This window comes from Salvia hispanica, chromosome 4 (genome assembly GCF_023119035.1).
Source record: "Salvia hispanica cultivar TCC Black 2014 chromosome 4, UniMelb_Shisp_WGS_1.0, whole genome shotgun sequence".
In the NCBI taxonomy this organism is placed as follows: domain Eukaryota; kingdom Viridiplantae; phylum Streptophyta; class Magnoliopsida; order Lamiales; family Lamiaceae; genus Salvia; species Salvia hispanica.
Genome location: NC_062968.1, coordinates 24,292,081 through 24,312,913, shown reverse-complemented (window position 1 = coordinate 24,312,913; position 20,833 = coordinate 24,292,081). Strand labels below are relative to the sequence as shown.

The following is a 20,833-nucleotide window of genomic DNA, read 5'->3' as shown; positions in this document are numbered from 1 at the left end:
CACATAACTCAAAAACTCATACAGTTAAAAACAAGTGTGCACTTGCCAAGCACGCGGTCAATGTGCTAGGATATGTTTTGGCATTGCGAGCAAACAATCGAGCACCGCATGAATGTGCTAGGAATTCCTGAGCACCTACTCCGTGCTCGCAATAAACGAAAGATTCCAAGTGCTTTGTTGCTTAGTCGTATCTAGATTATTAAATCGTTTGTTTTGTATCTAGATTTTATCTAGGTTTTGTATCCAAATCATATTATTAAAAAATTTAGGATTCGAATTTAGGAACCTTTGTTTATAATATAGTGGAGTATAATATATACACAAATACACTCTGAATAATATTATATCAATACATGTGTAGTTTTCATACAACATACTCCTATTTTACAACAATCACTTATTCAAACATGTGTAGTTTTCGTATAACATACTCCTATTTTACAACAATCACTTAATTAAAACTCTAGTATCTTAATCTTGTAGGTGCAACATAGTACTACTATATTATTATTAGTATCTTAATTATTTAGTTGCAACAGATTCTATGTCCTTCTACCTCTCATCAACCTTTCTTCTCCTTGTCGTCAGCCCCCGGAGTGGCAGCGCACTCGGCTGCTGCTGCCGGAGTTGGTGGAGGTGAAACCACCACCTCCACCTTCTTGACGCGGGGAAGCTTACCTTTATTCTCTTCAGCCTCTTCAGTTGGTTTGTTGTCATCACTCTTCTTCTTCTTCTCTCCATCTTCCCCAACCAACTGCAACCATCAATCAAATAATACTAATATTAATTCCCTCTCTTCGGAAAAGATGAGTTTTTATTTTCATAAACCTTGATTTAGATAAATTTATATAAAACTAAACTCACACTCCTCTAAATAATTATATTTATACTACTAAAAAAAATTAGATTTATGTTTTAGGAGCATTATAAAATTAGTATATGTAAAAATATTTCATAGTTCAACAATCACAAAAAAAATGTTCACAAGTAACTTAAAACGATAGGTGATTTATTTTCAAATAAAAAAATGGATTACAGAGTAGTTAATTAAGAAACAAATGAAGTGGTTTGGAAATGGAGGGAAACTCACAGAGCTTTTGGAGGAACTGTTTGATTGCTGAAGCTCTTCACCAAGGATTTGATCCATCTCCACATCACCAATTTCACGCGAATTCATAGTTTCATCGCTTAATTGGATGTCGAGGTCGATGCGAGCAGCCTTAGGGGCGGACAACTCATCGCTCTTGTTCATCATTAATATTTTTTGCCAAGGATGGAGATTATACTACAAGACTAAGGAAATGACTGCGCTTATTTATAGGAAGAAATTCGGGATTTGAAGTATTAATATTTTTAAATATAATTTGATTTTTCGACCTACTATAGCTCACTCCTTTTGTATAGACTATATCTATTCCCATACACGACACGACACGACTCAATTAGTTTTACAAAAATTAATTTAACATTATTTTATTATTATTATTATTATTATATACATCAATTTAAGTGTACACATAAAATTTTGTGAAATAAGTAAAGTAAGGGGAAAGAGAGAAAAGTGGTTAAATATGAGAAATGTGAAAAAATTATGGTAAAGTATGAAAGAGAAATTTTTTATTTTTTAATTTAGACTATTTTTCGTGGACACCTTAAAATCACTGTCGGACCCAGTTTGGACAATGGGTACCATTGTACCCCCCAAATCTTGATTTGTTTACTATATATTGCTTAAAGACCGTTGAGAATCTAGCCCAGCGGTAGATTGCTACACAGTGGCGTCAGAGGTCCAAGTTCGACTCCCAGCGGTGGAGTTCAAGGTTTTTGTTTTATTTATGCTTTGCTATTTATAATTATACTATGTATATTGCCCCACTTTGTTTTTTCTTTCTATATTGTAGTTATTATATTTGTATGTAAATAATATAATTTATTCACAATTAATAAAAATATTGATATAAGATTTGGTATTTATAATTATACTATGTATATTGCTCCATTTTGTTTTTTCTTTCTATTTTGTATATTCTATATTTTTATGTCTATAATATAATTCATTTACAATTAATAAAAATATTGATATAAGATATTCACAAGTCACACCTAATAAAACGAAAGAAAAATGATTGATCGAATTTTAATATTCTAAATCAATGTAAAAATTGTACCTCGAATTAAAAATTCTGGATCCGCCATTGCTCAAAATAGGAAAAAATGAGACTACTTTGCGTGGACGGAGAGAGTATAATTATTTAAATTTTTAATAAGAAAGTTACTAAATAATGATAAAGTATGGGAGAGAAAGAGTGTGTAGAGTAAGAGTGAAAAATTTATTTTGCCAAAAAAGAGATGATTCAACTATATTGGCACAACCCAAAAGGAATACAACTCAAATACCTTGATACAAGTGAGTGTAATTAAATTGATTAGTGTGTATCTCAAAATATTTTTAATTTTATATATTATATATAGAGTATTTATTATTATTATTATTATTATTATTATTATTATTATTATTATTATTATTATTATTATTATTATTATTATTATTATTATCTCATTGTTATTATTGTTATTGTTGTTGTTGTTGTTGTTGTTATTGTTTAGATCATGCTTTTATTAATCTTTTTAATAGTATATCATATTCTTTTATAATTATTACTATTATTACTCTTTTAACTTTAAATATAAGTAATACTTTAAATAAATTCAAGTCAACAAATCATACTACTATTAATAGCATGTTTTTTTTTTATTAATAGCATGAAATAAACAATTAAACAAATTCATATTAAATATATGAACAAATTAGATCATATTGATAAAACTTCTTTAAAAAGTCATTTTTTCAATATCTGTGAGTACTTGGTTAATGGCCATGTCCAACAATTTTTATATTTTAATTTTTGCCAACAGACATGTTTTTCTCCAAACTAATATTTTTAACTTTTAAGTGTAAATAAAACTTAAAATATTATTCATGTCAACAAACCATCTTAATTAAAAATTTTAAAAATATTTTATCAATAGTAAAAAGTAAACAATTAAACAAACTTACATTAAATACATGAATAAACTAGATCTTGGAGGTTTAAAACTTCTTTGAAACCAATTTCTCTATATTTTACTATTGGATAATGGTGATGTACAACAATTTGTGTTTTATTTTTGACCAATAGTCATATTTCCCTCCAAAATAACATTTTTTATAAATACTAAAAACACTCTCAGTTTATATTCTAAATTACCTATTCCTTAGGTCGGCACTTCCTTAATTTCTTCCCTTCCTCCATGGTTTAGATAGAGTCCATAAATCTCGATAGTTTTATATCATTATCCTGTATTATCAAGTTTGTAGCGTTATTGTACCGTTATCATATCTTGTCATCATAAGTCTGAGTCGTATTTAGTTTGAGCTTGAAAAATTATAACGTTATCAAGTCAACCCAATAGCAATCTAATTTATAGTACGGCTTGTCAACGACAATTTTTAAGTATTTACTGTTTCTACGTTTTTCATTCAAAATGACCACATTTCCTTTTTTTGTCCCAATTAAAATGTCCATTCTTTACTTTTAGGATAAATCATCTCTCCTCCTCTCTTTGATAAAAAAATATTCAAGTAACTTTTAATATTCTACTGGTACTTCAATACTTCATTCCACTCAATAATTCATCTAAAACGTGTCACTCAAGAATATGATATTTTAAATAGAATACTTCATCTAATAATAATTCATTCCACACAATTAACTTTTAAGTATCAGCTCTTTATAATATCAATTAATTTAGGAGTTTAGGGTATCACCCTAATATATCGTACGTAAGTATCACATCTTTATAATAGTACCATCAATTTATTAGCCATAAAAACGGAGAAGAGCCTATATAAATGGAAATTGAAAAAAGAAAAATAAAAGAAAGGCACTTGTCAGCAGTGCATTACAAACTAGAAAGCCACTAACAAGCTGACACAAGATGTTGCATGAAGCTCGACGACGTCGTTGGCCTCTTAGATTAGAGTATTTAATTTTGTGAAAGTCCATAGACACTTTCTTCCTGATACGTATGTGCACAATTCTTAATGAGATAGGCTTGCTCAAAAATAGGTATTTCCTTCATTTTAAGGTACTTGAATTACTTCACTTTTTGGATGTGTTTTAAAAAAAAATGATACTATGCTTCTTTCATCTCAGATAAGTTAAGTTGTATGTTTCTTTTGGAATTTCCGAACTTAGTTAAATTATTTTCTTTTTTGACAAAAGGCAAGTATTTAACACCTCCCATCTCATAGAAATTGACCGAATTTCCTTTATCATCCTTCCAATAGAAATAATCAATACCCATTTGTGGAAATCTTTTATTATTTTCTTTATTTTATTATTTATGCGCCCACTATCCACTATCCTAATTCAATTACTTTTCAACTATTTTTATCATTCTCTATTACTTTACCAATTACACATTAAATTCGTATCAACTCCAAATGATATATTTCAAGGGGATAGACAAAGTAGTTCAAGTGGAGAAAAAAATTAAAGAGATAATAAAGTATAGAAATCTTCTCTAGTGTATTTCACTCTTCTCCACTTTAACTATTTTCTATACTTATCATTTTTCTAAAAACGTGATCCAACACAACCATGGGGCCAGTTCTTGAAACTAGTTTGCATATCCTCCGTTCCGCGGTAATTGAGTCATTTTATTTTCTGCACTTATTTTAGAAAAATGATACTAATAAATAGTCCTGGAAATTAAAAAACGTGATCCAACACAACCATGGGCCTGACTGTTTTTAGTAGCAATTTAGGTGCTTATGTAAATGGAAACTGAAAAATGAAAAATAAAAGAAAGCCATGCACTTGTCAACAGAACCAGAAAGCCAATAACAAGCTGAGACAAGGTGTTGCATGAAGCTCGACGACGTCGTTGGCCTCTTAGATTAGAGTATTTAATTTTGTGAATGGAGCATGTAAGCTACGGGACACGTGGCGATATGATGAAAATGAAAATAGAATTAGAAAGTGGTCTCTTTCTCTCACTGAATTGTGGTCGACCAAATTAAAAATGAGATCAATTGGTCATTCTCTTTTTCTTCCATACATTTACCAAAGATTTTTGCCATTAGGCAGAATTTGATTGATACTTTAACTTTTTTTAATACCCCATTAATTTATTTTAATATTCCCGTCTTCCACCATTGGAAGTCTCATTTGAGTTCGGCACGACTTTAAGAAATATATAAAAAAAAAGTGGATGAAAAAAGATAGTGGAATGTGAGACCCATTTTTGTATATTAGTTTTATAATAGAATGGATGAAATGAGTTAGTAGAAAGCATGATGTATCTAACATGTACCAAAGATAAGAGTGAATTGAGACTTCTACTGGTGGATGGACTAAAATGGTAAACTATACTCCTAATAGTAGACGGAGAGAGTATCTTATATTCAAAATTAAAAAAAAAATTACTAAAATATACTACTATAATTTTTCATACACTATCAATAGAGACCAAATTTATTAGTAGGAGTACTATAATTTTACATAATTTTTTTCTATAACTATAATTCATTTTTATTGTATATTACAAGTAAGTATTTATCCTTAATTATGTTTTGGTTTGTTTGTCTATATTTTTTAATTTGTTATTTTTTGTGTTTGTATAGTTTACAATAGGTATATTTTTACTCATTTATTTATAAAGTAGATAATTTCTTAAAACTCGTTGCAGTAAAGTTAGTTAGACAATGATAGGGAAGTTAGTTAGACAATGATAGGGAAAGATATCAAAATGCAATTATAAAAAGAGGTGACTGATTGGTTTGGAGCATAGACTTGCGCAGAAAATTATGTCTATAAAAGCTATTATTAACTTAGTCTCATGCTATTTATGTATTTTTTTTATCTTGTCTTAAACTACTTTCACTATTTTCTAATTTAAAATAAGAATATATGTATTTAATTAAGATATTTTATATTTAAAATATTAATTTAATTACACTAATTACTTAATCATTTATGCTTTTATATTTAAAATTTTGAGATGATATTTTTTTATGTTTCAGTTTATGATAAGAGCTTTTACAGGATTCACGTCAATGTCTGAAAATTAGGCTAATATTATATAAATAAAAATAATAGTTTTTCAACTTGAAGGGCATAGCCCCCTCTTTATGTGACTTTGGAGAAATTTTAGTAACAATTAAAATTTGCCATAAATTTTGTAGTTGAAGCCGATCACAAATTATATATATGATAGATCTAATCCTATTAACCTTATTTATAGTAGTACTCTACTAGATTAGAATTTGCACAAGTATCTCAATTGGGCCCATTTCTCGAAATTAAAAAACGCATCCAATACAACCATGGGCCCAACAGTTTTTTATTTGACAACTACTCCATTTCCAATATTGCGACTATGAATGACAAGAGTATTAAATTAAAATATGTAAATATTATGATTTATTCAGAATATGAATAAATATGTAAATATTATGATTTATTCACAATATGAAAAAATATGTAATTTATTTATTTTTAATATAGTTGCAAACCTCGTTTAGCTGTAGCTATATACTAAATGTGTCCACTTTTAAGAAGGGCTATATAAATCTCCATCCAAACTTTTGGATCATACATATATCGTTTGTCGTTTTTGCATTGGATATTTAAAAAAATTTAATTAATATTTATGTGCTAATTTTAATAAATAATGTTTTTATTTTCTGTTTAAGATGCATGATAATTAATACTCCTACCATTTTTTTCAATTTTTGAAAGAAAAACAATATGGAGTATTATGCATCGATCACACGAATGGTACGTACACTAGCTTAATTAACATGCCTGACACTGTTAACAAACCAAACAACACCACAATAATAATCACAATCACAAATTAAACATTGACAACTTATTCAAAACACTAATAATATTTATTATCTTAATTATTTAATTGCAAACAGCTTCCTTTTCATTCTCCTTCTCTTCATCAGTCTTTGAGTAGCCAGGGATTTTGTCCTTGATCTTATCCAAGAACCCTTTCTTCTCCTTCTCCTCGGCGCAATCGGCTGCCGCCGCTGGAGTCGGTGGGGGTGTAGCCACCTCCTCCGCCTTCTTGCCGCCGGGCAGCTTCTCCTTGATCTTATCTAGCAACCCTTTCTTCTCTTCACCCTCTTGAGTTGGTTTGTTGCCATCACACTTCTTTTTATCCTTCTTTTTCTTCTTCTTTTCTCCATCTTCTCCTATTTCTTCCTCTTCAGACTGCAATCATCAATCCAATATACCACATCATAATAGTACTAATATTAATTTTGCAATATCGCCTCTTTGAGAAATATGAATTTTTATTAAAATATTCAAACTATTTAGTCTGTTCATAACCTTGATTTACATAAATTTTAATAATTTGATTGATTTAATCTAGTATATGTGAATGAAAAATAAATAAGTATTCCCTTCCCTATTATATCAAAAGATTTAAAACCAATTTTGTCATTAAAACTTCATTTTTTAAAATTTTGAATAAATAAACTCACACTCCACTAAATAATCATAGTATATGGAGTATAATTTATTTTAAAATTAGTATGTATAAAAAAAGACCTATTTTTTATAACAAAAAAATTAGAAAAATCTTCGTAAGTAACTCAAAACAATTAGTGATTTTAAAAAAATAAAAAAGTGGATTACAGTAGTAAAACAGAGAGTATAAAGTAGTATTAATGGATGGATACTGACAGAGCTACTGGAGGAGCTGTTTGATCGCTGAAGCTTCTCTCCGAGGGTTTGATGCTTCTTCGAATCTTCCTCTGAAACCTTAACTTTCTCATCAAATTCGCCGCCCTCCTCTTTCTTGCCCGCAAAATCGAACAGCCCGCGATCGCCAGCCTTAGGGGCGGGCGGCTCACCGCTCTTGTTGATCTCGTGGTGGTTGTATTGATCCGCCATTAATGTTTGTTGCGAAGCTAATTGAGAGATTAACTGTGTAAATCTATTTGATTGAAATTTTGAAAGTTTGGAGTGTTCGATTTTGAAAAGTGAGGAAAGGATGGCGGTTGTTTATAGGTAGAAATCACTAATAAGGCGGTGACTTATATTTATATTTAAGATATAATTTGCTTTTTACGACTTAGCTTATCCCATTTGTAAAGATTATACTATATTCCTTAGGTAATCAATTCTTTAATTTCTTTCGCTCTTCTGTCATCTTATCCTCTAAATTCTTTTTATGGGTTAAATAGAATTTTAATCGATTTGTATCATTATCATGTAATTTCTCATTCTTTTACAAGTGAGATGTTTTTTTAACTGTTGTTTTGCAAATATGATAATAAATAGTTAGAGTATAAAAAAAGTAAAATAAGAAAGAGAATAGATAGTCGTATATATATTATTCTCTTACTTACTTTATTTTTTCTACATTCTAACTATTTATTACTATCATTTTTACAAAACAATTTTCAAATTGAATGATTCAATTATAATAATACAGAGGGAATATTATTAAGCTTATATCAGTATCAAGTCTATTCGATAGCTACCCAACTTATACAATAAGTCATAACTAATTCACGTACTTACAATGTTATTAAACAATTACTAATAGTGATATTTCGTGCATAAGCATCTCTCTTTATAAATATCCATGAATTTTCAAATATTTTACCTATTTAAGACTAGTACTTGTAACACTACAAATTAATTCAGATAAGATGTGCATTTTTATATCAACCATTCCTAAAAAAAGAATTAGCCATAAAAGCAGATGTGAGCCAATATAAAAGGTAACAGAAAAAGAAAAATAAAATAAAGCCACTTGTCATACAACTAAAAAAAGAAGAATGTAGCGTAGCAGAGGATATGGGCAGCGTCCACTAACAAGCAGACACGTCGGCACCAGCTGTTGCATGAGGGTCCACGACGTCGGCCTCTTGGATTAGATATTTTATTCTGTGAATTGAGCACGTAAGCTGCATGACACGTGGCGCGATGATGACGGTGGATGATTCCAGAGCTTTTCACAAAAGCCAGAGGAGTATTCGTGTGCGGGGCAGCAATTTTGTTTCAGAATTCTGGAGATGTACTACTATTTAGTTAGGATATGATTATGAAAGATATCAGATGCAATGATGAAAACAGGTGACTCATTAGTTTGGATTAGAAATGAACGCATCAAAAATTTTCGATAGATGTATTTCATGTTTGAAAATTTGAAATAATGTTTTGATGCTATGATATGACCGTTTGCGTAATAATTTACGTAAGAGCATCCGCAACGCATCTTGTCACCATCTCTATCTTGTCCCGCAGAGACGAGACGGCGACGAGATGGTGTTGCAACCTCCATCTCGTCCCAAAGAGACGAGCCAACGAGTCCCGTGTCTCACGCGGAAGGGCATTGCGACGAGACAGCGCGTGCTGGCGCTAGGCGTGACGCCCACTCGCCGGCCTACGAGTGGGCGTCGTAATTATGACGTCATAATTTGATTTTTTTTTTAAATCGATTTTTCGAAAAAAAATAAAAAATAAAAATAGTAATATGGCCGTTCAATGGTCGAATTTTATTTATTTAGTTATTTATTTTTATTCTATAAATACTCTTCATTCTCCATTTTACACACAAACACACATCTATTCTTCTCTCATCGCTCTTTCTTTCCTCTCCAATCACTTCTATAAATCATGCCCACAAGTTTTTCTTCTCCCAAATTTAATCCATTCATGGATCCATTTAAGTGTGCAATTTGTAATTTATAGTTTTTTAAATTATGTCTTTTTTATTTTTTTAGGTTTTTAAATTGTAATTTTATTTTATTTAATGAATTGTGTTTTTATTAATTGAATTTGTTGAAAATAAAAATAAAAAATGAAATTGAATGAATAGTTAAGGGATGAGATGGTTAAGAGATGGAAAGATGCAGGTGTTGTCTCTTAGTTAAGAGATGGGCTGAAAAGTACAGTGGAGCTCATGAATAGTTAAAGGATGGGATGGTTAAGAGATGAATAAGAGATAGCGTTGTGGATGACCTAAATAATTAAAATTAGGCACATCCTTAAATAGAGTTACAACATACATTCAATTTTGTGTTGCTACATGACACGTTACATACAACATTGCAATATATATTTGCATAAGTTGTAGATGAATATCCACATATTGCTATTTTGCGGATCCAAATCCTAAAAGAGAAGGGGCTAAATAAAATTTAACGAAAGCTAACAGAGGGGAAAGGGGCTACGTTGGAAGCTATCGAAGGGGGCGTCTATGGAAAATTTACGTCTGGGTCTATGGTAGCAGGTCGCCGGGGAGGGGCGATCACCCCTCCTGGATTCGCGTTATAGACGAATTGCATTTTATATTGTTGAGTTTTGATTAAAAACATAAACTGTCTACAATGCAAAATTCAATAATATAAAATGCAATATGCCTATAACTACCATGCAATATGCCGAAATCCATTTACAGCTTCTGCAAGTGTATGTTGCACTATAGTACTTACAATATTGCATGTTACGTGTTCACGTGGCAGCATGAGGTTGGAAATGCGTTGTAACTTTAAAATTATTGGAAGTGTGTTGTAACTTTAAAATTAGTTACTCCCTCAGTTCGCAAAATGTTGTCCATGTTTGACTCAGTGCGGGGTTTAAGAAATGTGAAAAAAAGTGAGTGGAAAAAGTTAGTGGAATGTAGATCCCATATTTATATATTGTTTTATAATAAAATGTGAGTGTAATGAGTTAGTTAAAACTGGGGTCCATTTACTAAATATGGAAAAAAGGTAAAATGGATAACATTTTACGGATAGACCAAAATAGAAAAAATGAACAACATTTTATGGAGGGGGTATTTTTTAAGCACTTCCTTTGGGGATATTTTATGTAAATAGATAGTTATTTTTTTAAGGTGTCTATAAATCAGCACCAATGGTTACCACTGGACCCATAAGTGAATGTCCTTAGTTTAATAATCCTAAGAAAAAATGATTTTTTTTTTTTAAACTTGGAAGGGCTTCGCCGCTAATATTGGAAAATTTTTGGTAATAATTAAAATTTGCCACAAACTTTGTAGTTGAAAACCAAAATTTGATTGCAAGCCCATTATAAAATTTGATTTGTATATGCATAAGTAAATTAACAGAACACAGCTCTTGAAATGAAAAAAAACCATGGGCCCGACACTTTTTTATGTCAGAACCTATAACCCGAAATTAATATTGATTGGGAAAACTGAAATTTATTGATTAGATATATGCGATGGCTACATGTATAATTTGGAGAGTATTAATGTATCATAAATTCGTATTATTAAATCGTTTGTTTTGTATCTAGAATTTAAGGTCAAACTCTCAGGCTTTATGGAATAGAAGAATGTACTAACTGAATTGTATTATTATCAACACTCTATTTGTTCTTAGATCAAATACAAGAAATGACTCCCAAATGATGACAAGGCACCACTTATATTCAGTGGCAGATCCAGGATTTTTGATTTGAGAGTGCAAAATTTTACATTAATTCGATCGATCATTTTTTATTTTATTTTATTTTGTTAATCATTAAGATCTTATATTAATATTTTATTAAATTGTGAATATCTTATATATGTACATATATAATAACAACAAAATAAATAGACACATAATACAAAGAAGAAAAAATAAAATCAAGCAACATACTCTACATGTATAAAGTAATAAAGAATAAAATTAATAAAGAATAAAAAATTAAATAACCAAAGCATCAAACTATAAGAAATACCGCAGTAACTAAAACTAATAAAGAATAAAAAACTAAAACTAAAGCAGCAAACTGGAAGAGAAATACTGAAGCAGTAACTAGGTTTCGCACTCGCGTCACTGATGGATAAAAGCCGCGTTATACCACTAGGCTAGAGCAATATTATTGTCAAAACTCAAGCAATCTATAATAAAGAAATGAAATTTTGGGGGTACAGTTATATCCCTTGTTTTACACTGGATTCGCCAGTGCTCGTATTGGTTGCATCATTATAAAAATAGATATGGTAGTTAAACTAATAGTACGATCCATTATTTGATTATAATTTGGATAGAATACTTATTTTTTATCCTCCTTATTTAACCATAACATATGTAACCTTATTTCATTGAATGAATGTATGTTATTTTTTGATTACACCACTAGTGCACAATCTAGTTATAACGAGTGAAATACACCACATGTGAATATTTAACTAGATTGTCCTAAATCTATGTTGAGGATGTCGTTTACCAACTATAGTGCTCGTTAAATGCCACAAGCAAATCGCTAGGTGCTGGCGAAATTTCACAAGCACTTGGCAACGGCCAGCAGATAACGGACATGAATCGGGCCATCCCCCAATTCCCCTCCTAAACGGACATGATTCCCCCAACTAACACAGGGCTAATTTCGTAAAATTGTTGAAATCATTTAATACATAAATACTTTTCTTTTCATAAAAAAACCTTTTATCTATTTTCCCTCCCCATTTCCCTCTTTCCATAGACGATCGTCAGCTGAAGATCGCCGTCGCCGGGAGTGAGCTTCTCCGCCGCCGGCCTCCTCCACGCGTCAACGCGATTTATTCGTTCCTAATTCGATTTCATATCGGATACATCGCGATTCCCGTGTAGCTGAAGAGGAGGCGGGGTAGATAAAGGGGGGAAAGGGAACCAGGCGCGTTGGATCGGAGATAATGATTACGCGATCGAAATTGGCGGAACAACTGAGAGAGTATCAGATTCGTTCGAAGCATGATTGGGCTTCCGTTTCGTTTTTCTCCTCAACAACCAATGTCGCCTCTTCGAGGTATTTACTCTGTTTTTTTTCTTTTTAATGTAACTACTCGTGATTGTTGTTAACGTTAAGAAATTAAGCTGAATTTAATTCCGTTGTAAATATTGATTGTCGTGTTTGGAAGAGATTGTGTAGATCAGGTTCTATTGCTGAAGGTATATGATTTGGGGGTTTTACTGTTGCATTTATATATTCTTTGTAATTGTGTAACCAAATTGGTGATATCATGAATTTAAATATGATATGATCGTTTTTCAATTCTGATAATGTTGATTGTGATTTGAGGTGTATGACATTCTGCAGAATAATTGGGAGTTTTTTAAATTGTTAGATTCACAAGCATGCTGAGCTTAGAGCTTGCTAATTTGAGATATTATGTTGGCAATTGTGTTTTGTTTTTCAATCATATCGAATTCAGTTTTGTTTTTCTAGTGCTACTAATAAGAATGTCAACTGGTAAATATCTCTTAATTCACTTCGAGTGTGCTGGGGTAGATATCACAAGTAGATGTATGGGATTGGATACTTTGAGCAAGAGAAAATTAAAACAGTTTCTCACAGCTAGCATAGTTTGGCAATGGCCACCTATGGAAATAATCTAAAAGCTTTGTTGATATTTATTAGAAGGTCAATGGAAGCCAAATGAGAAGAAAGAACAGATCGATGCCTGAAATTGAAGCTGACCTTTTATATGCGGTTAATACTCGTATGTTCATATATAATGACAATACGATACGACTGTCCAATTGCTTATGGTTATCATAGGCTACTGAACCTTTTGTCAAGGATATAGTGTGATCCTAGTTTTGATCAAATAATGAGTTCATAACGGTTTAAGACTAAGTCATATTTACTGGATATTATATCTTCCGCTTTCGTGTTCAAATGATGACCGTTTGGGGAAATTATAGTACTACAGTATATGTTATGTAGATTAGTAGCGTGATCCAATTGAAGGAGCTCCTTGAGCTTATTTCAACTCGTCAAAGCTAACCGGGCAGCGGATACAATCTCACTTTACACAATACATATAAAGGGTTTTATGCAATAACATACAGAGAGAACTGTTCAAGTTGGTTTTTCAATGAAATAAGGTTACATATGTCCTATTTGTGTGTAAGATAATGTAAAATATTTGTGTGTAAGATAATGTAAAATCATGAGTAAAAGGTACTGGTTTTTCCAGGTCATCGGTCAGTTAACTGCATTTGATATATGGACTACTTTTCCCTAGCAACTAACTGGTTCACAATTCACATTATCATTCTTAATTGCTTTCTTGTTCTTTTCAGATAGATCGTAAGCGATCAAAGCTAGTTAGTAGTAACTTATTTGTGTCTCTTATGTTTTTCCCAATTTCAGTTTTAATTACTCCATACTATCCTCCAAAATATTCACCTTTCCCCTTCATTTGTGGTTGCAGGGTCGATGTTGCAATCTTTGTTATATGGGAGCTTGTTATACTCGCATTCCTCGTTTTCTCAGCCGTTTCCCTGTATTTTACACATGTGACGCTCGCTGTCGTTTTTATATTCTTTACTATTGTATTGCTTTTATTGATGAAAGTTACTAAGAAAGTAAGACTTGCTCGCAAGAAGAAGCGAAGGATGCTTCTTCCTTTATCTATGTAATTGGAGACTATTGCCATGTAGATTGTAAGGATTCTTGATCATTGCATTTGGTAAATTTTTATGATAGATTATCACACTTTTTATACTTCCAGCCATATAGGCTATAAGGATTCTTGATCATTGCTTTTTGTCAATTGTTAGATTGCAAGATTCTTGATCATGCTTTTTGTCAATTGTTTTTAATGCTTTTAAATGAATAAAGTTGTAGGAAGTTTTTAAAATATTTTGTTAGAAAAACTAAAAAAAAAAAAAATGAATAGACCGCAAGAATTCTTGATCATTGCTAGGAAGTTTATGGAATATTTTGTTAGAAAAACTTAAAAAAAATTGATCATTTTTTTTTGTCAATTATTTTTATGGTAGATTATCCAACTTTGTAAAGTTGTAGGAAGTTTTTGGAATATTTTGTTAGAAAAACTAAAAAAAATATATAAATATGAATGGACGGCAAGAATTCTTGATCATTGCTTTTTTTCAATTGTTTTTGTGGTAGATTATGTTTTCATGGTAGATTATCAAACTTTGTAAAGTTGTAGGAAGTTAAATTCTTGATCATTGCTAGGAAGTTTTTGGAATATTTTGTTAGAAAAACTTAAAAAAAAATTGATCATTTCTTTTTGTCAATTGTTTTTACGGTAGATTATGTTTTTATGGTAGATAATCAAACTTCGTAAAGTTGTAGGGGTTAAAAAAATCCATTGCCAGGTCTCTCGGGTGAGAGCCGAGTATCCTAATCAACTAGACTACAACGGATTTTTGATTTCAAGTCCTACAAAAGTTTAGATAACAGTTTTAATTTCTTTTTCAAAGAGAAAAGGTAACTTTTATAATTGTATCTGCAAAATTATTAATTTGAGATTGATTTAATCCTGGTGATATCAAGATAAATTAATATTCAATCAAATTATATGATTGAACTAATATCAAATAATATCGAAACAAATTAATAGAGTACTCCGTAATAGACACCCTCCAGTCTCCACTAATAAATAATGGCCTAACAGCTAACACCAATGAATATGTTATCTGCCGATTCCCTTGTGGAAAGAGAAAAAATAATTTTCATGATTGTTAATTTCGAAAAATTTATTCTTACATAATTCACACCAATTCAATCTTGCGCAATAGCAATACAAATTAATATTGAGAAACCGGACAATCTCCACCATATACAAAGAACTAACAATTACTAACATACGTAGTTAGAAGATATAGTCAGTTGACTTCCATTTGAATGGAGAAGATTTAATATTCATAAAATTATTCCTATCTGATAAGAGCATCTCTATCCGTGCTCAATGGCAAGAGCACGGATATGGATTCGGACCCACTTTAATTCATTTTTTACTCTCTACTCTTAGGCAAGAGCACAACACCCACATCTATGCTCTTCCGCAAGAACAAGCTCAAGGGTCCCACCATTCTATTATTCAATTTAAATACTTCAATTACTAAAAATATTTCTACAATATAAAATTACATTAAAATATAAAAATTACATAATAAAATTCTAAAAAATAAAAATACATAATTAAAATTCTAGAAAATAAAAATACATAATTAAGATCCTAGAAAATAAAAAAATACATAATGCGGTTGACGAGCTCATTTTCCCCCTCCCCCCCCTCCCCCCCTTTTTGGGAAAACCCCGGAACTTTCGGGATTTTTGGGTTCAAAGATGGAACAACACACCATATATCACTGATAGAGGTTTTCCCCCGGGTTGGGGTTTCATTGTACCCCCGAGTGACGCGCCCCAAAACCCTTTCCCCGGGTTGGTTCTCCCAAATGTGGATTTTGTAGACCGGGGTTCAAATAACCCAATACCCAAGTGCAGGGTCGGGTCCCCAAAGAAGAATGGAAATGGGAGTAGGAAAAAAGAAAGGAGTGGGAGTGGGATTAGGGAAAGGGCCCGGGGTAGCCCCCCGGAACTTGAAAACCCACTTTTTGAGGAAAAGGTTGGGGAATTGCTTTTCCCGGACTGGGAAGGGCTTTGGATTATGGGGAAAAACCATCCGTGGTTCCAAAGGGAGTCGGGGGTAATCGCCAGCCGGACATTTTTTGGGAAGAGTGGGTTTAGAATTGAGGGAGAATTTAGATGAGAGAATAGATGAGAATTGGTAAAAAAGGGGGAATTTTTGTTTTGAAGGGAGATTTTAGATTTTTAAATTTAATTTTAAAAATGAAAAATAAATTAAAATTTAAGAAACATAAAATTATTTGGAAGTGGGAAATATTTTTTTATTTAAAAATATTTTTTTAAATTAAATTTCAAATTTTGAAAAAAAAAAAAACAAAAAAACAAAAACAAAATGCCAATTAAAGGTTTTTTCCCCAAGACGCTTTCTTATTATCACCCTTTGGAAAATTACAACCGGACGGAAACCCGATCCCGCCCCGGCGGCCCCAGGAACTTTTCCCCAACAAGACAACTTTTGGGATGCTCTAAACGTTGAATAATTAAGAGTAAAAGCCAAAATTGGAAACAAACATCGGTTTTTTCCCTTTTTTCCTAAACATTATCTTTTTATTTTTTGGTCCAAAAACATATGAAATTTGATTTTTGGGGCCCTAAAACATTTGTTTAAAAACAAACGGCCCAACTTTAACCCCTTTTTGGGAAAAATTTAAAATTTTTTAATTGATTTTTTTTTTTCCCAAATTTAAATTTCCCCCTAATTTTTTTTAAAAAATATTCAAAAATCAAAAACCCATCATCCCCCCCAAATTCTACCCCAACCCCGACATCTCGGGAAAACCCCAACTCCCGAAAGGGGGCCTTCCGCCCCAAACCGGGACCCTTTTTTTGGTTTCCCCCTAAAAACTTTTTCATAATTCGAGAGCTTTGGGGGGAAGACCCCCCAAACCCAAACTTTTTCTTCAATTGGGATAAAAAGGTCGGGCCAAATTAATTCGGCAAAATCCCGATAAGGGGGTTTTGAGGGAGGGGGGCGGTCCCCGCTCCCCGCCTCCCCAATTTCAAATCCAAAATTTTTGAGCACGCGGTGACGCTTCGTTCTGTCCCCCCCGACGGAAAAGAGCGTGTTCCGGGCCCCAAAACCCCCCAATTTTTTTAAAGGCCCAGGCGGGCCAAAATAAGAAATAACCGGAAACTCCGAGATTGGTACAAATTTGGATCAGCATTTCAGTTTTCCCCAATTCGCGAAGCTCTTTCAACAAAGTTAACCCTAACAAAATTCAATTTGCAATCTGACGAGAAAATGGGCGGAGGACACGGCCACGGCCATGGCATCACCTACAAAGGCGTGACTCTACATCAGCCTAAGCGCTGGCACACTGTCACCGGCAAAGGCCTCTGCGCCGTCATGTGGTGAGAAACCGCTTACGAATATTCTTACATTGTACGTCGGTAAATGGTTGATCGGATTTTGAGTAACTTTCCGTGAGAGTGTTAGATCAGTGTCCATCGCGAATTGAATCCGATTCCAGTTACGGTTATTATATTGAGATGTTTTCTAACTGATGCTGATTGTATCTCTTGCTTTGGTTGATAGATCTGTACGCTCACGAGCTATTTCGAGATTTTATTTTTCTCTGTTTTTTTTTGATTTGTTTGGGTAAATGTGGCGTGGTATCTTCATGGCGTCCTAGCCAATTTGGTAGACATGTTGAATTTAATTAGCAATTTAAAGTTTGAATTGGGGAGTGTAATGAGCTGAAAGGTATGCATTCTTGTTGATGGTTCTTGTGCTGAAAGATTTTCCCTTGAGGAATACGAGTATGTGCATTTGCAGATGTGATGTGTTTTTATCGACCATGTGTTAAATGTTTTGTTAAAATTCTTCAGTACGTCTTTATCCATTGTCTTTCACAATACAGAGATGGCGAGAAAAGAGAAGTGAGATGAAAGGCAGAGCTGTTAGATTAAAATGGGATTTTTTTGTCCATTTCCTGATGAATGGATTAATAATAGTACTAGTAATTAAAAATTCTAAACAATATATAAATAGTGTTTTATATATAAAAATTTGGGGCTATGGACATTTTCCCACGTCTCCTTTACTAAGGGCTGGCCCTGGGCCTAGCAGCTAAGAGGCTACAACATTTTGTCAATTAAGATCCTTATACTCTACCTGTCTGCAATGTTTTAGTACTCGATATCCTTATGAGGAGTGTTTTAGAAGAAGTAACTTACATGATTGGTTGCTTATAAGCATTTACCACTGAGTTTTACTTGACACAGGGCTCTTAATTTACTGAGTAGTTATCCTATTGACATGTATAATTTTCAGGTTTTGGATTCTCTACAGAGCAAAGCAAGATGGCCCTGTTGTGTTGGTAAGTTCTGATTTTTCTGGTGTTGTTTGTTTTGGAAGTTTATTCTTTTCATTTAGGTGTCATGCCTTAAAGTAGTATTGTGAAAGGATTTTCTGACCCACCTTCATGCTCTTAGGGCTGGAGACACCCTTGGGAAGGTCATGATGATCATCACTAGGTAATTTTTATTCCCATCTAATTGAGTACTTTGATTCATTTGGTATGAAAGCTGTTAATATCACATATACAACTCTTTTGTTCATCTGATTTCTTATATTCTAGTGTGTTTACTTAATGCATTTAAATGTTGCATGTAAATTTGTTTATCCTTTTCATGCTGAGAAACTTTCTAATTTTACTTTTAGAAAGAAATAAGCTTTTAAAAAACATTTTCAAAAACCCATGGTGAAGTAGAAACCCCTATACTCTATTCTTGAACCTTGATGGAAATATGGATGGTAAATTTGTGCAGAACCTGACATTGATGCAACTGGTTACCGCCAAACAACTCAAAAAGTACTTGATACACATTAAAAACTGCAATGTGCCTTCTTGCATCCACTTAGACAATGTAGATTTTTCTTATTTGATTCTTTGACAGATTTGGTTTTGCGTGAACCATCTAAGTTTAGTTGCATGGTACCTGGCAGCACAACTAGTGGTTCCGTAAGATCTTCATTTGTAATTAGATATGTCATATTGGTTTCTTTTCACCACAAAGTGGCTAGTAATGACAAGAGTCTGATAATTGGTGATGGTTCGCCCCATTTGTCTAAACCTGTGGGATTTAGTGAATGTGACAGAGAGGCCATATGTTACTAAAAAGGCCTTCATGGTATTGCATATGGATTTATATATCCAAATATGTAATGAGCAGGAGCTTTGTTTTCCGGATTTATTGATAATGGTATCCTCTTTATTATTTTTATTCTATGTCAGAATAATAGTGCATCCACCTCATAGTCCCCTGTGCTTTTGTTTTTCCAGAACTGTGGTTTGATTCAAATATGGAACGTGAAGGAGAAGTGGTCTTATAGATTGTTGGTTTGAGAAACTCTATTTGGATGTTATGCACAATAAAGTCGACTGAGGAGAAGTCATCTTTAGCTTGAGACATTGTACAAGTTTTTTCGACTGTGTTTATTTTTCAATTCTCTTGTTTGTGTATCACTATCTCGTCATTAATGCCACCCCAATATGAGAACCATTTGAATGTTGCAGTTTCAGACATGGCTGCCCATGTTTTCAAAACATGTGGAAAATTGTATCCATCCCTTTTGGTCTCTTAAATTTCAAAGATTCAGAGTGTCTGCCATAAAAAATATTACTACTACTAGTTTTACTTGCTCAAAAACTTCGATACTCGTGGAGTTTTATTGGTAATTTATCATTGTCCATGCTCTGTATTAATCATGAAGTTATCAAAATCAGTTCTTTCTGCAATTTTAAAAATTAGTTGGAAAACCATTTAGTTTTGATTTGTTTGAATTTTTTGACATAAAATATATTATTGAATATTTTTGGCATAATGCATAAAATATATTATTGAATATTTTAGGCATAATGACATTATTTTCTTCATGAATATATAACATTATTTTCTTCATGAATATATAACATTGTTTTCTTCATGAATATATAACATTGTTTTCTTCATGAATATATAACATTGTTTTCTTCATGAACATACAACTTTGTTAAATAAAATTACTACTATCACACCAATACAATTTCACATCTGTCACACCAATACAATTTCATACTATTATCATATCATTTAAAAGTATAATTTCATAGAAAATTGAAAGTTCCTAATTTTTTTTTTTACTTTATTCTGTAGTTGTAGGAATTTGATTAAACTTATAGTAATATATTTTTTTGGCAATTTGAGGCTTGACCTTACTTAAAGTACACAATTCAACAGAAATATAGAAAAATTAGATGTACTAGTACTATAATTTCTCCGTTTTTAAACATACATAATTTTCATCATCAGACAAATAAATTTCTCATAATTTATTAATTTTATGTGTTTTTAGTTGGAGCAAGTGTGTATTACTGCTTCCAATCCTTTTATTTTGTCCTCAATCCCACACATCGAGCAACCACGACTGGATAATA

At 32.0% G+C, this 20,833-nt stretch overlaps 4 protein-coding genes across 4 annotated transcripts; 2 read left to right on the top strand and 2 right to left on the bottom strand.

The window, feature by feature from the left end:
* Positions 1-336: 336 nt before the first annotated feature.
* On the bottom strand, positions 337-1,271 carry LOC125217960. Its single transcript, XM_048119540.1, has 2 exons — positions 1,091-1,271; positions 337-754 (listed from the first exon to the last, which is right to left on the bottom strand). The coding sequence occupies exons 1-2, from the start codon at positions 1,253-1,255 to the stop codon at positions 563-565; spliced, it is 357 nt and encodes a 118-aa protein (XP_047975497.1). The 5' UTR covers positions 1,256-1,271; the 3' UTR covers positions 337-562.
* A 5,542-nt stretch (positions 1,272-6,813) lies between these two features.
* LOC125219040 (dehydrin ERD14) lies at positions 6,814-8,074 on the bottom strand. Its single transcript, XM_048120889.1, has 2 exons — positions 7,746-8,074; positions 6,814-7,268 (listed from the first exon to the last, which is right to left on the bottom strand). Exons 1-2 carry the CDS (start codon positions 7,953-7,955, stop codon positions 6,957-6,959), a joined length of 522 nt encoding a protein of 173 aa, XP_047976846.1. The 5' UTR covers positions 7,956-8,074; the 3' UTR covers positions 6,814-6,956.
* Positions 8,075-12,488: 4,414 nt separating this feature from the next.
* LOC125219983 lies at positions 12,489-14,519 on the top strand. The gene is made up of 2 exons (XM_048122080.1): positions 12,489-12,815; positions 14,227-14,519. Exons 1-2 carry the CDS (start codon positions 12,703-12,705, stop codon positions 14,432-14,434), a joined length of 321 nt encoding a protein of 106 aa, XP_047978037.1. The 5' UTR covers positions 12,489-12,702; the 3' UTR covers positions 14,435-14,519.
* Positions 14,520-17,568: 3,049 nt separating this feature from the next.
* LOC125185148 (NADH dehydrogenase [ubiquinone] 1 beta subcomplex subunit 2) lies at positions 17,569-19,983 on the top strand. Its single transcript, XM_048081639.1, has 4 exons — positions 17,569-17,765; positions 18,688-18,733; positions 18,849-18,890; positions 19,700-19,983. The coding sequence occupies exons 1-3, from the start codon at positions 17,656-17,658 to the stop codon at positions 18,888-18,890; spliced, it is 198 nt and encodes a 65-aa protein (XP_047937596.1). The 5' UTR covers positions 17,569-17,655; the 3' UTR covers positions 19,700-19,983.
* The last annotated feature ends 850 nt before the right edge of the window (positions 19,984-20,833 follow it).